Source organism: Pelodiscus sinensis, chromosome 1 (assembly GCF_052426305.1).
Source record: "Pelodiscus sinensis isolate ZL-2025 chromosome 1, ASM5242630v1, whole genome shotgun sequence".
Lineage (NCBI taxonomy): Eukaryota > Metazoa > Chordata > Testudines > Trionychidae > Pelodiscus > Pelodiscus sinensis.
Window position 1 is genome coordinate 36,522,028 of NC_143052.1, and position 15,980 is coordinate 36,538,007.

At 39.8% G+C, this 15,980-nt stretch overlaps 1 protein-coding gene across 4 annotated transcripts in view; it reads right to left on the bottom strand.

The window, feature by feature from the left end:
* Positions 1-15,980, bottom strand: part of BRD1 (bromodomain containing 1) — a 104,644-nt gene that overhangs the window by 56,305 nt on the left and 32,359 nt on the right. For 3 of the 4 annotated variants that reach the window (XR_012903594.2, XM_075927836.2, XM_075927827.2), the window contains exon 3: positions 15,537-15,693. The exons of the other annotated variant lie outside the window; for it this stretch is intronic. Coding sequence is in view for 2 of the 3 variants with exons in the window: in XM_075927836.2 (XP_075783951.1) it covers positions 15,537-15,693 (157 nt within the window). In the remaining variant the exon portion in view is untranslated. The remainder of the gene's footprint in view (positions 1-15,536; positions 15,694-15,980) is intronic. 4 annotated transcript variants of the gene reach the window in all.

Sequence of the window (15,980 nt, forward strand, 5' to 3'; positions counted from 1 at the left end):
TGATGTAAACTATGTCGCTGAGGTGAGTGGTGTTTTTTCACAACCCTAAGCTATGTAACTTACATCGACTTAAGTGGCAGCACAGACCAGGTCTTAGATATGTCTTTACTTACATCCCCAGAGAAAATTTTAAGGCAATTTGAAAAGTTCTGAAAGTCCATTTTAGAGCCTTCTAACAAAAAAGCTTTCTGATTTGTGTAATTTTTTTGTTCTGTCAACGTCTCATACAATATGGATCTCTAGAGTTCCTTCCCCCCATCCCCAATACCTTTCCTGCGTCCAAAGCCAAAAAACAAACAAAAAAAACAGAAAAATGTGTTTCCTGACATGAAATTAAAGAGAAATTTAGGGAAAAACGGACGTGATACTCCTTCAAATCATCTTATTCTGATTGAAAACAAATTATTCCATTTTCTGCAAAAATCTCTACTTCCCCAACCTGTTGGGTCAAAATCATGACCAATATAAAAAAATATTTTTAGAACAGGAAAATTCGATTAATATACTCATGGTCTTGCAAAGGCCAAAGAGTATTTTCACTAAACAGGAAGGGACAGTGGGCCCAACACTAAATGACTGAGTTTATCCTGAGGAAGTTTATCACTGGGATTTAGACCTTAATGAATCCTATGGACCTTTTACCTAGCTGTTTGGCATGATTTATTTAACACTTCTTAAGGAGAAATTAAGAGGTTTTTGTCCTTTGGCTCTCTGACTTCACACCAACATGTAAATTTTGCACTTACGTATAATCTTCTGGATACAGTAAGCAGTTGCAGCAATTTTGGAAGGAGGGGAGGAGATTCTGAGTTACATATGAAGAACCAGGGACTAATTTTGACCTTTGCTACAGTCCTTTTATGTTGCTAGAGTCACATAAATGCGTCTTAAAGCAAGGGTGGGGAACCTCAGCCCCGCCTACAATATAAACACGAAAATTAAGTGACATTACTGGTAAACAACTGCCAAATTGCATACTTGACTGTGACTCAATTGAACAACACAGTTTTCAGCATTTGCAATCTCTCTTGCGTTTTTCTAAAATGATGTTTCAATACCAAAAGCGTCCAAAAAATCCAATTCTCCTAGGATGCAAAAAATTTAAATTTCTTTACTTTTGAAACCAAGTTCTCAGTCAGATCATCATGCTATATACTTTTTTTTTAATAATGAATTCAAAAAACAGAATTTTAAATGTTTGGTGCACAAAAATAAATAATGCAGTCTGTATTCTACGTCTCATATTATATGTAATTTGAAATTAAAATCAAGCCTCCAATTTAATAGTACTTCACCATTTTATTCTGCAACCAAATTTCTAACTTGCCAAAGCAATTAGTTTTGCCAGCATATAGGTATATTGCAAAATATGCTGACTGAAAACAGGAGATTTTGGTAGCTAATTACGAGGTTGCTTGATTTTTACCATACTGGAAGGGTACGGGAAATATGTTGCGGTTAACAAGTCAAGAAATGGTTGAGTGTTGGTGCTAGGAAGGAAATGGGTCTCCTTTTCTTTTGTGGCTAAGATGGAGATGGCTTCTGGAGGTCAGAGTGTCCTAAAATATTAGTTCAACTATCTGATGACTCCAGACATCAATCTGTGGCCTAAGAAAGCCGTTTATCACCACCTACAAATCTCTACTCTGTATCTAAGGGCTATGAATAAACTCATTAATCAGTGAGATGTTTCTGCTAAAACGAAGATCGATCATTAATGGTGATTTTAAATTATCTAATTAGATTTCAAAATTAATATCACAGTGATGTGAATCACAATACTTTACACCTCTTAGTGATTTTTTTCAGGTTGTGTGCAGACAGCACAGTTTACACTTTATCTTTGCGAACATAAGCCCATAAATATGAGAAAATGTTTTAATATAAAGGAAAATTAGAGGCTAGCATTAGCAGCCTAATTCTATTACAAGAGGCAGATTCAGCAGTCAATTCCAGAGACACAATATTCGTGTATTTCTGTATTGTATTAGTAACAAAAAGTTGCCTAGAGACACTGATATAAACAGACTCAAGGACAAGCATTAGGACACATCTACACTGCAAAAACAGATGACTCTCAGAGCATGGTACAACACACTTGTATTTTTAAGTCTGCAAGGGGGGTGGAACCTAATCAAGTTGTAATTAAGTTGCATAACCAGACTAGAGTCTTTAACTCAGTGACCTAGAGGTCCCCTGGCTCATGGAAATACAGGAATTACCAGACCAGACCAGAACTCAATTATTAATCTCAGACAAAGACTATTACCATATATTGCAGAACAAAGTGAAATAAATCTGAGGTCCACTATCAAGTAAGGAAAGGTTCTTGTTAACTCACATCAAGCTTTTGCCCTAAAATATGAGCTCTTGCTTCTCCTTAACGAAAGATGCAAACATTTTTATCCCACCAAATGTAACTGTGAATGGTCTCATTACTTACATAGACATTAATGCTATTCTGAATTCTGCTCAACTTATGACCTCAGTATTTTTAGAAACAATTTTCACGAGTTAATCACGTGTAAAGAAGTATTTTTCTCTTTTTGCTAGTTTTTAAATGGCTGGCTTTGAATGTTCCCTTGTCCCTGCATTATGAGAAAGATGTCTATTTAGGAAAGAATGAAGAACTATAATGGTAGTTCCCAGCATTTCACTGACTGTGGAAGAGTAAACAGTCCCTATGAAATAGGGAACAGGAAAGCCAACTTTTTGCATATTATGTTGAGGACTGAATTTTGAACCGGAGATGATCAAATACAAGTTAGGGATAAGCAGCTTCCCCTAAAAGGCTAAATTATCAGGAAGCCATTTTAAAAAACCCCACCTTTTTTTAAGAAAGGGGGAGATGTAATTTCTGCATGCATAAAACCTCATGGTTTTAAATGATTTTGTTATGCTTGGAGTTGGTAATGCTGTATGAATGAATTTCCACAGCAAATAACTAATTAACTGAAAAAGATAGCACTCTGCCTCAAAAAGTCACCGCCACATCAAAATATGATGATGCTTCATAGATCTCCAAAGAGACTTAAGGAACCATAAATGTTCTGATTGTTGGACATGAAATAGTCTAATTAAAAAAACTAACAGAAAGGAAATGAGTGTAAGTGGTAGACCACTTCAGGTGACTCTCAAGCAGCACCCACATTAAGAATGTGGAAGGTTTGGAGAAGAGACTAATTCAGAAGAAAAAGCTGCACTACTTAGAGCAGCACCTGGTCTGTCAAAGGTACCAAAACATAATGATTAAAATAAGTCTCAACAGATGCCATGTTACTGTTCTACAGATGTGTACAACTGGCACATCCTTAAGTTAGGCTAAATTTTTAGGTATTGCTTTTGTGGAATCTACTATCAGGGAGTAGATTCATAACACATCTTAATATAACCAGACATCTATTTTGATAACCTCTGTTTCCAAATTACTGAATCTGTTTTTCTGTCCACAATGGACATAAAGTATACAAGATCTTTTAAATAGCTTGGTACTATCTAGGTACAAGGCTAATGCCCTCCTGATATCTAATGGAATATGGGTTCTTGAACAGTCCCAGTGCACTTTCAAAGGGAGGAAAAAAACAACAACCCTGGTAGCTGAATGGTTTGATTAATATAAAATTGTGAGGACACCTTAGATTAAAAAAAATCTTGGATATGCCTGCACCACCACCTTCTCTGCAGTGTCTACCCTGACTCAGGAGTGGGCACTAATTATTGATAGGGACCAGGCCTATCAGGGTCTGGGATAGAGGTTGGGTACAGATGGGAACTTGTGGTAAGGGACTGAGGTGCAGGAGAGAACGTGGGGTCTTGGAGCGAGTCTGGGTGAAGGAGGCAGATGTGACCTGGGGCAGGGACCTGGAGTGCATGGGTTTGGGCTGTGATCTGGGGCGAGGGGGTTGTGACCTATGGCAGGGGACTAGGGTGCAGCATCTGAAAGGGTCATAGGTGCAGTAGAGGGCTAGAGGGTTTGGGTTGTGACGTGGGGCAGCAGACTGGGGGCAGGATGGGGGACAAAAGGTTTGGGATATGCGAGGTGGGGAGCAGAGTGTTGGGGTGCCAGAGGCTGGCTCTGGCCAGGAGACTAATCTGCTTGACTCTCAGCCAGAAGCCTTCTCAGGCAGATTCCCTGCTTGCCTCAACCCCACACTGGTTGCAGGGACCATGTGGTCTTTGAATAGCTTCTAGCCTAAGGGGAAGGTGCTTTGCAAGCTACCTGCTGACAACAGGCTGCTCCCATTATCCAGAAACCAACCAATGGGACCGTGCTGGGGGAGTGGGCAGCATGTGAAATCTCTCCCCACTGCCCTGGGCTTGGAGCTGTTCAAACAGGTCCTTGTGGCATCTGATTTTCTCAGTGGCATATGAGGAGCAGCCAGGGAGACTGCCTGAGGCCCCCCCAAATGGCCCAATCTGGTGCTTAGGCAGGCCACATCCAGCCTGTGGGCCGTATTTCATCCAACCCTGCCCTAAATGGAAGTCTGCCTTTAAGGTCCCCCCCCCAAATTCTCCAGCCACTGGGGCAGAAGTGATTACTACTAGAAAGACTGTCTTCATTGATAAATACAATAAAGAACACATAGCTAGTGACTTAATGAGACAATTAAGAGCTAGGTTTGAGTCCCAGCTTGAAATAGAATCTATGATTTATGGGAAGATATTCAACAAATTTCTTAGGAATTGTGTAGTATTAGGTGAGTCAAGTGTGGAAAAAACCTTTATGGATATGTGAAAAAGTTGATACTGATGTTACATGAACCCTAAATAAATTCATAAAAAGATCTGATACTTTCAACTCCTGTAAATAATCAAATATCACCGGAAGTCAGCTAACAATGATGACTGTTACAAATATAATTTCCTTTTTGGAAATGTTTCTTGTAGATTTTTTTTCTACTATTTAATAAATTTCTGACAAAACAGGATCTCTCTATTAGAGAGCCTTTGAGGAACCATGCCTGAAGCTGAACAGTGAGGTGAAATACTCAGACAGCATCCTGAATCCATAGGTGAGAACTGATCAAAAGCCTCCATGAAGAGCGAGAAATTACTCTGATCATAAATGGATACCAGACCTGTTTTGGCCATGTTGGCCATGTTTGGCCATGTTGTGCAAACAGTATCACTCTGGCTTAATCTTGTTTCTTGCTGAGAACCTTTAACAACAGTAGTGTAGGAGGTGGTGCACAGATGAGCCCTTTCGTCTATGAGATGACGAACACGTCTACAGTGAATTGGGGTTTGAGGCCCTGCCCTGCTGCACTGGAGCAATAACTAAAGTAAGTTGGACTGGCTGCTATGGCAAATGGACTGACCTCCAGATAAAGATACTTTGTGGAGGAAACTGGAGTTCAGTTCCTATTTGTAATTTAGAAAGAAATGTGTGCTGAAGTCATCTGTGATGGTGTTTTGAATACTTAGGAGATAAGAAGCTGAGATGACTATGGTTGGTTATTCATCAATTTCAGTGTTTTATCGCTTCAGCCAAGAAATAGATCATGTGAGCCTCCCTGATAGTTGATACAATACATGCATGCCATGTTGTATCATTTAGTTTTGCTGACTAGATTAATTGAAAAAGGATGAGCAAACTTGTTTGTCAGCTCTCACTGCCAAAAAGATCAATATGGAGAAACTTATAGTGACCATTGTCCCTGAACCTCATGAGGTTCCAGGGGACCCTATACCAGCCCAAAAGTGAATTCTCTGATGTTATGGGAAATCTGCAAGAATGGAATACCTGTGCAATTCTGTGCCAGGTCCTCCACCAGTTGAGTACATTCACAACTCATTGCAAAACAGAGAGTAACCTGCCTAGCCTGTGTGCTTGGTTTGCAAAGTCATCTTTGTTGATGCTAGAGGTGTGATCTGGAATGCTGCACTATAAAGATGCAATCTGACATGTCTCAGCAGCTGAAGACAATGTCTTACTATTAGCTTAAGGACTGACCTGAATCTTTTAGATGAAATTTGCTAAAGTAAGACACTCGCTGGGTGGTACGTATGATATTAGGTGCCCTGATGAACCAATCCCTTAGGTACAGGAAAACTATTATACAAAAATCACACAGGTTTGCAGCTACTTCTGCCAGAATTTTTGAAAACTCTCTCAATGCTGACAGGGGGACACTGCACAACAACAGAGAACACTGCCAACTAGAAAATGAAGAAGCTTCTTGTATGAATAGTAAATAGTGACAAAATATGTATCTTATAGGTCAAAAATCATAAACCAACCTCCCTCCTTCTAGAAAAGGAATTATTGCTGCAAGGATCAGCACCCTGAATTTTGGGTGCTTTACATGTTTAAGATCTGTGGTCTAAAATTGGCCTCTACCCTTCATTCTTTTTGGGAACCAGAAAGTACAATATTCTCAATAGAATTCCATTACCTTGTGTTTCACAGAAATTGGTTTTACTGTTCCAAAATGTAGGAGACGTCACTTCTTGCTCTAGCAAGTGACCATGAGAGGGGTACTAAAGAGGGAAAGGATAGGAGATTAGGGAGGATATTTGAAATAGTGTAACCAGATGTTATGGTTTGCAAAAAATGTGATTTTTGATGTTATATGCTCCCATTCATCCTGAAAAGGGGGGGGGAGGGGACATCCAAAAGTAAGAAAAGGATAAGATGTTGCAGCTGTAAGAAACTATCAAAACTATAGCGTAGGAAACATGGATGGCTGAGAAGTTGTAGCTGAACCAGGATTCTTTTTTTAGAATCTTTGTCTCTTGACCAGGGGATTCAGATGGATACACATTTAATACAGGGTAGGGAGTGCTCTTTGTACCATCTGAGAACTACCAAATCCCCCCTCCCCTTTTTTTTACAGAAGTGTAAATCCATAGGGATTGCAATATGGCTACAGTCCTTTAAAGTGTGGTGAGATGTATCTGTCAAGTTCACAAAGAGCTTGTGACTGTCAAAAGGGGAATGTCTCTAACAGCACTCTGAACCAATCCTGGAAACCCCAACAGATGTAGTTAACATGCCATTCTCCGGACCACTGCAGTGGAGATAGAACATGCTGCCATATCCAAGGAGAGACCTGAAACAAAGTTGTAGGAGCTGATATTCTGGTATAATGGACTTAAACTGGTCCTGATGTTCTTCCAGCACATACTCAAAATATGTTATTTAAATAGTTGTATTTGGCTATGAGTGCCTAATGGTTTGCTATCGTGCACGGAAGCATAGCTGAAACATGACCAAAAAAGATCAGGTCTCTTGTTGTCATTATATGGGGTGGATCTGTCTCGTTCATCAACAGCTTGCACTGCTATGAAACTAAGTTGGGTGAGAAAACTGAAATGTTGATGCTCTACTTTTTATCTGCTCTCATGCAGGTAGATGGCGTGGTAGCAAAGACTTGCCAAACCATCTTAATGAGCTCCACAAGAGCTTAGTTGACTGTAATGCCAATCTTCATAGATTTCCAAGTGTGTAAAATATCTAGGAGTTTATGGTGGGACTCCTGAACCTTCACTAAAGATACCTGCACAGCATGCCAGTAATCCCCTTCATCAGTTCAGGAAAGTGCCTGAACTTATCTGCCAAAGAAGATGGTGGAGTTATGACAGTTTCATCGGGAGATGAGGAAAACATATTAATAAGAGGTGCAACTTCCGTACCAGCCCTTGCCTCTTGCTCCTGACAGGTCTGTTTCTTTGGGATAGGCAGTAGTAAAGTCCGTTGAGGAGAAAGAGCTTCTTGGCAATTAATAGATACAAATGAGGATTTGGGTCGCATAGCTATACTCAGAACAGCAGTACTACCAACCTCTCCACCCATCTCCAGGGACCAACATGTTGATGTCGAAGGGGCACTAGCTATACTGGGCAGTCTCTGGATCTACTGCTCCAGGATGCAAAGTAGGGATGTCAACATGTAGACAAATACACAATTAACAGATAAGCCTGGGCTTATTGGTTAATCTTATTGACTACACGCACTCTCCCCCTTGCTGCCTCTATATCAGAGAAAGCAGCGCAGGGTGACAGGCAGCTCCCTCGGAGTGGGGGCAGGAGTGCACTGGTTGCTGGCCCCTGCCCCTGGGGATTACTGAATAATGACGTATCTACTAAAATGTGATGTGGTTACACGATTATTCAGTTTCACACTAACATCCCTAATCTAAAATTGGGCTTAAAGTTTGGTCCAGCATTTGGAGTTTAATCTTATATTTAATCTTTATATTTCTGGGATCTACCCTTGCGGATAAGAGTATTACCCAGACAGTGAAGGAACTGGGATTGTCAGTCACTTACTGAAATAGCCCAACAATAAGAGACATACCTCTCGAATATCAAGGAGCCCAACATTCCAGAGCAAAATTAATGACAAGGCAACCTAACTATATAGCTATTTTTATTCATATAAACATGTCTGGTAGTTTGCTGAGTTGTTTTGCTTGGGAAGGGTGTAGAAAAAAAAGGGGGGGTAAAAATTGTTCCAACAGCTATAATACTACAGTTAAGTGACTGAGATAATGTATCTGAGAAAAAGCTAAATATTAGAGAACAAGCTCATAGCAGACTTCTTTCTTAGGTGAAAGGTAGATTAGAAGGGACTGAGGTGCAGTCCCACATCGCCTCAACACAGGGCTCAGGGATCTGTGAGGTATATGTGCAGGCCATACAGGTACTGCTACCAAAAAATCTGATCTAAAGGCCCAATCACACCTGAAGTTGAGCACCCACAGGCACACTATTTGAGAAAAGAACCTTATATTTAGGTTTCAATTATTAGTCCTCTTGTATTTTCTATCTAGGAAACCCATTTTAAACAACTGTAAAATATTTTAAATTTCTCCTCCAACCTTGAGGTGCAGAAATAAAAATTACACTATAAAAAGTATTAAAATCCTCATTTGAGAAAGTTACTATTGACTCACAAGGAATAAGAAAAATAAAACTTCAATCTTTGTATTTTCTTTCAAAATAAGTGGAGGTCCCTCACCTACCAGGTATATTTTGCAATCTGTTGGTACAGGACCGCTACCGCCCGGTGAAATGAAAAAGTGTAACCAAGTTCTTATTGTCATTTGTTGGGCATTAACTAAAATAGACCAGTGGTTCTCAAACTTTTTGGCCCATGGCACACATGGCTGAATGCAAACCTTTCCATGGACCACCAGTTGAAAATAGAACTCACCATTAATTACGCAACTGTGCCCGAGCCATTTTGCTAGTGCTACAGCTAGGGAGAACAGTTTAATTTAAACAGTAAGAAAAAAATATTAATTTAAATGATTAAACAAATTAAGTGCTTTAACTTTCTCATGTTACTTATCAAAATTCTTTTAAATAAAGAAAATATTAATTTATGTCCAACACAAAAGATTTCCATATTTTCTTTATTTATGACAAGGGTGGGGACCCTTTTGAGTTGGGGGCCACCGAGCCACAGAAAAATCAGTTGGGGATCACACAAGTGAGAAGCAAACAAACAACAAAAAAGCCCCAAACTCCCAGCCATCATTGATGTGGCTCCCAAATGAGACACCTCACTCCTCTGGCACTCCAGCTCCACAGGCGGAGAAGGAGGGATAGGGAGGACTGAAGTTCAGAGCTTCCCATAGGCCAGATTTACTCTTCTGGTGTTCCAGGATTAGTGGATTTTGTGGACCCCTCCTGGGCTCTGGGGTGGGAACAAAAATTAGGGGTTCAGTGTGCAGGACAGGACTGCCAGCGAGTGGGATGGGGCATGGGTGAAGGATCTGGGCAGGAGGTGGGGTGAAGGATCTGGGCAGGAGGTGGGGTACAGGAAGGGATGAGGGTACAAGGTAGAGTACAGGAGCAGGATAGGAGCACAGTGTCTGGCCAGGGAGAGGGGGATACAGCAAGGGAAAGTGCAGGAGCAGGATGAGGAGAAGGTGTCCAGACAGGGGACAGGGTGCAGCAGCAAGCTGAAGGGAAAGTGTCTGGCCAGCGGGAAGGGTGCAGCAGCAGGCTGGAGTTGCAAGGAACCAGCGTGAGGGTGAATGACGAGGCTGGCTCCCCGCAACCCCAGCCTGCTGCTGCACCCTTCCCGCTGGCCAGACACTCTCCCTTTAGCTTGCTACTGCACCCTGTCCCGTCTGGACATCCTCTCCTCAGCCTGCTCCTGCACCTTCCCTTGCTGTATCCCCCTCTCCCTGGCTCTAACAGAGGCAGCAGCCAGTGGGGGAACCGGCACTGCAGAGCTGGTGCTGGGGGGCCGCTGGCTTAAAAGCTCCTGCCTGTGCTTATCGGTTAATCCTGTAGATGACTACATGTTGATAACCCTATTTTTTATATATAAAATGATTATAAACAGCAATATGTACTGGCATCTAGATGCTTAAAAGGATACATACATTTTGGTATCCAGAAGATACCTGTTGACTGCACAACTTACAAATAGAAAAGCAGCTGCAGCAACTTGTGTTTAATACAGTTAGACTGCCAGACTAACAGGTCCAGTCCCTATTCAAGGGTTACAATTCAAATTTAAAATCTTATGTTTAATATATGTTGCATAAAAAGCCACCGCCTGAGCTATTACTTGATTTTACACATGCATTTTTTTTTTTTTGGAAATACACTAAACTGTAAGGTCCTGGCAACACATGACTTAGAGACTGACGAAAACCTCCTGCTGACCGCATTGTTGGGGGGGAGGGGAAGGGGGAGACAACTGTCTTCTAAGTCACTTCATTGCTGATGGTTTGTCTGCATTGCCTTTTAAACTTTTCAACTCATTGTAATCTTTGTAAAATCATTGCAACTGGCTGTAATCTTTGTAAAACCTTGCAACTTTGTAACTCTCAGCAACTTTGCTTTGTAAGTTCAGAAACTTACTAGGGTTGCCAGGTATCCAGTATTGACCCAGACAGTCCGGTATTTTCGCCTCCTGTCTGGTTAAATAAAAAAAAAAATGTCAGGTATTTTCTGATTTTTTTTCCCCAGCCAGGAGGCGAAAATACTGGACACCTGGCAACCCTATGACACACTCGACAAGTGGGCCCAGCCTCCAGCTTCCTCATCCCCAGAACCCCCTGCTTACCTGGTTTTGCAGGGAAGCTGTGTTCTGACTTGACCAAGAAAACAAAATGGCCACCGGCAATGCCTTCCCTGGGTCTTAGTGCTCAACCGCTCCCCTGTTCCTATCCCTATTCTGATTCTGCATGCACGCTGAAAGGGGTCATGCTGTTTTATTATTTATTTATGCTTAATCCCATGTGCATTTTTTCCCCCCGCTCAACAACTTTGGTCTCCCCCCCTTCCTCCCCCAATAGAATTTTTTCCCCAGTGGTTGTTGTTTTTGGGGGGGAAGGGGGGCGCGGGGTGTTCGGTATTTTTGGTTAAACCATATGGCAACCCTAAAACTTACTGTAAGCTGCAACTTCGTAACCTTTGTAACTCAGCCACTTTACTTGTAACTTGCTCTAAACTGCATTCTCCCGAGCCATTTTCTTTCCTGACCAGGTCCCCAGCCATGATCAGCAGACAGACCCCCAGTCCCACCCCGAGCCAACATGCCTTGGCTCCTTCTGCAACCCATATGCCTGTGTAAATGTGTGAGTGCCTCAGGACAGGAATGAATGTGAGTGAATGAGTGAAGATGTGTGTGTGTGTGAGAGAGAGAGAGAGAGAGAGATAGCTGGTTCCCTCTTTAGTTTATACCTTTAGTGGCAGCTCTGTCCTCTTTAGTTTAACCATATAGTACAGTGTTAATTCCTCTCAATCCATAAATCTATACTAGTATAACCCTGGGTGGTCTCCAGTAGGATTTTTTTGGGGTAACATTAACTATCTCATTTAAATCTTCCCTTTAGGCTGTAGCAATCCGTTAATTGCCCTAATAATTGAGCACATTTTAACAGCAAAAATAGTTAATTAATCCATTATGTTAAATACAATATTTTAAAAGTTTTTACTTTGTATTTTTAAACATAAGCAATCTAGATGTCAGTGCTATGTTTTTACCACCCTGTTCCAATACATAATTTTTTAAGTGGTTATGTATCCCTTCCCCCATAATTCTTAGTCGAGAATGGCTGAACCATGTTTTCACTAAGCTCAAAAGGCAAAACATAAGTCAACCAACTACAGAGTCACTTTTTAGAGAAAGGTGCAGAATCTCTTAGTTCTGTGGCATTTCAGTTTGAAAATGAAAGTTTTCACAAGCAAAAGTTTTTAGAAGTGGGTCAGAAGACAGACTTAAAACGTAAACACTTCAACAATCCAAACTACAGTTGTAGATAGCATTCAAATTCTAACATAGTGTGCTTTCATTCTGTCAGTTACAATTCCATTACATTACTTTCTATGGAAATTGTGCCAAAAAATTTAAATTCTGCACGCAATGTTCTCAAATTTTGTAAAGTTCTGCATATTTTATTTATCAATGCAATGTAATCATAGTTTCAATTATTTTGGTAATTTATTTTAAAACACCTGTCAGCAAGTATGTCTGTAACAATGTAGAAAACAAAAGATTTGCCCCAGAAGTAGAGTTAAAGAAACACTTAACTTAGTTCCTGATTTCTTGTTATGCTTTTGTTGGGCATCTCCATCTGGGTATGTCATACCTGATAGCTGGGCATATCATAGGGCAAAACTCTGCCTCTCCAGCCTCAGACACACACCACCTCTCCCTCAGAGCTTGCTGCAGCCCAGACACCGACACCTCCTATCCCTCAAGCCAAGCAACTGGGCAGCTCCTCTCCCACCCACCGTCCAGACATCCTCACTTCCTATAAATGTTTCCTGGAAGTTGTGTACTTGTGCGTCCACTCAGAAGACAGGCAATGTCACCCAGCTGATTAGCAGAGTGCCCACAACTAGATTTTGTTTCTATTGGTAGTGAACATTTGTATGCCTGAGTGGACATAACATTTACTCCTCACATAAATGGGGAAAATCCACACATGAATGCATAAGATTTACCGAGAACATTGCTCACTAACCCCAGAGCCCAGACAAGGAATACTCCCAGCACAGATACCCACACCTCCTCCTCCCCCAGAGCCAAGGGATCCAGAGAGAGAAACAGCCTGATCTTATGTGACAGGCTTGTATGGAGTTTCCTGCATTCCACCATTCTTCCTTTGGGACATGGTATGTACTGCAGCTGACTAGAACCCTACAGCTCCTCCTTTCCAGTTGTGTCCTGTATTTGCATGCTGGAGAGCCATGCTCTGATTGTCCTGCAGTCTCTAGTGATGAACAGCAGCTCTGTAGCACTATTCTACCAAGAAAAACGAAATTCTGCACAGAACATTAAATGGGCAAATTCGGCACTGTAGAGTGATTCAGAATTCTCCCAGGACTACTATGTAGTACTTGTTAATTTGTATTATCCGCCTTTAGAATATTATGACGTTTTAAAATCTTTAACTCAAGACATGTCAAAGAAGAATTATTTTGTATTTTTTTTCCATGTCCACCAACTAATAGAGCAAACTTTTTCAAAAACAGAAGCCCAAAATGCCTGAAAGTCAATTCTCAGGCACCACCCAGATTTTTAGACATGGTGGGATCCCAATAGGTCCTACTGAGGTAATGTTACTTGGGGATTTGTTAACTGAAAATATTTATGACTAACTATAAGATTATATACAAATGATTTCAGTCACATGCGATATTTTACAGTATTGAAAATAATCATATAAGTAACTGGTGGACAGGCTATGCTGTCTTTTGAGCTGGAATTTAAAATACTTACATTATAAAGTTACACCAGACTTTGATTAACTTACAGTTTGTCTGTTTTATAGTACAATGCACTATAAATTTCTGGACCAATTTATATTAGTAAGACATTATTCAAATAGCCTTCTATAGGAACTTGATCCTTCACCTATTGACTTTCATTGACTTCAGTATCTACCTGTGTAGAATATAAAAAATTCTGAATACAACATATCTAAAAAACTAATATTACATATTTTTTAAAAATCTATACAAGGAAAATGGGGAAGCAAGGAGAAAAGAGAAAAAGAGAAAGAGAAAACTGGCTGAGTTATGTCCAATGTCAATTCTAACAACCAGCTATGTCACCTCTATAAATGACAACTTGGGATGTCACAATGTAACTATGGGGTTTTCATAAAAGAAAAAGAAAAGAAACGTGGGAAGAGGAGAAAGAAACAAAGGAAGAGAGGAAACAATGAACATGATTCCCCCCAAGGACAGGCTACCAGCAAGTGATATATTAGTGCATCTATTATTTGCTGAGACATTTTCAATTTAACAGATTTTTTGGATATAATCGTAATGCAAATGACAATATAAAATCATACCAAACTTTTTATCAGGTGGGGTTTTTTTTTAACAAAAATGCATAGTTTTAGAAGTAAATACTATTTTATAACTGGTATGAGGCTCACATTTAAATAAGCACATAAACTGAAAGAAACAGTCACATATATTCTTCTGCATTTTAATCCATACATAATTAAATATGCACTGTGTGAATCCATACTGAATCAAAGTGGGGCAAGAGTCTGTTCACAAGAGTCTGTTCAGACTGCATTAGGGGGGCCCAAAAGCATTTATAGAATCTATTAATGACTTAAAATTAGACACTTTTTAAAACACATCAACTCCCAAGGTCAGGGTTATGTATTACTCCTACAAAAGACAACATCACAAACCCCCAAAACAAAGGTACATGCTGCTTCTACTACTGATTAGGACAATAAAGGGTAATAATTTTTTCTACTGTTTTTCACATACAGCATTTAGTAAATATAAATCTGTAGTGGGTTCTCTGTCCTTGGAGGAATTTCACCCTGAACAATTTGCTATCAGCAGAAGTAAGCCATATATGCCAGGGGCAGAAAAAAGCCTGTGGGATTTTAAAAACTTTCAGTTCACATTTGTAATTCTTACACACCACTTTTCATCTAGTGACCTTAAAACTCTTTACAGAGAGCAGTATCTTTATCCCCATTTTCTAATCAGGAACTGAGGTACAATGAAAGGAAGTGACTTGCCCAACATCACCCAAAAAAGCATTAGCAGAGCTGGAGAATTAATCATAATTGTCTCCCGAATGCCAGTTTGGTGCTCTAACCACTAGGCTACCCTGCCTTCCTCACTTATAAAATGTACCTCAAAAAGCTCTCCTTATTCTCTTTTCCATTTGGCAACCACTAAATTTGCTTAATGTGTTTCCAATTGATCTTAAAGTACAAATGCATTTCTGTATCCTACTGATGTACCATACATGTAAACACTCAGACCCCAGTGCAGAGTGACATAGTCAACTGAGTACTATACAGATGAGGTTAGCAGGAACAGTATTTCCCTGCTAAAACACACCCGAGATGAATACAAAAAATATTTTTTTACATCTAATGAAGCCTAAAAAAATTATTTGTCAAGTTTAAATTGTCCTCTGAATTTTAAGTTAGGATATTATTCAACAGACCATAATTTAAAGAAAATCAAGATTTATTCAAAGCTAGTTTCCTAGTCCATTTTTGTGTGTTTTCTTTTTAAAAAAAAAAAAGATATTAAAAAGACTTGAAATTTTTGTTTTGAGTAAAAAGTGTGCTACGTACCTGTTGTATGTTTCTTTGTGACTGTAAACTGGACTGCAGCCTTCGCAACAGAGGAACACCATTCCTAGACAGTCTTTTAAGTAACCAGTAACTGTGTACTCTTTCAACAAATTGCTTCTTCCGTTGAATGGCCACCTGATTCATTATTTTATTTAATCTAAAATGTGGAAAAACTGAAAGTTTAATTTTGCAGCAAAGCATCAAACATGTATTTGGTTATGGAAATTGAATATCAGAATATTAATTTATATCAAGATATTTTGTGTACTACAACAATATAGCTTTAACATGTATTATAAAATCTCTTTGGACTATATTGCTCTTGGTGCAATTTTACGTGATTGTTAAAATAAACAAAATCTTTAACAGCGCTTACTTAACATTGATATTAATATATGTAGATGTGTAAATTTTCATGAGTTACTAACCCAGTTATAAAAAATA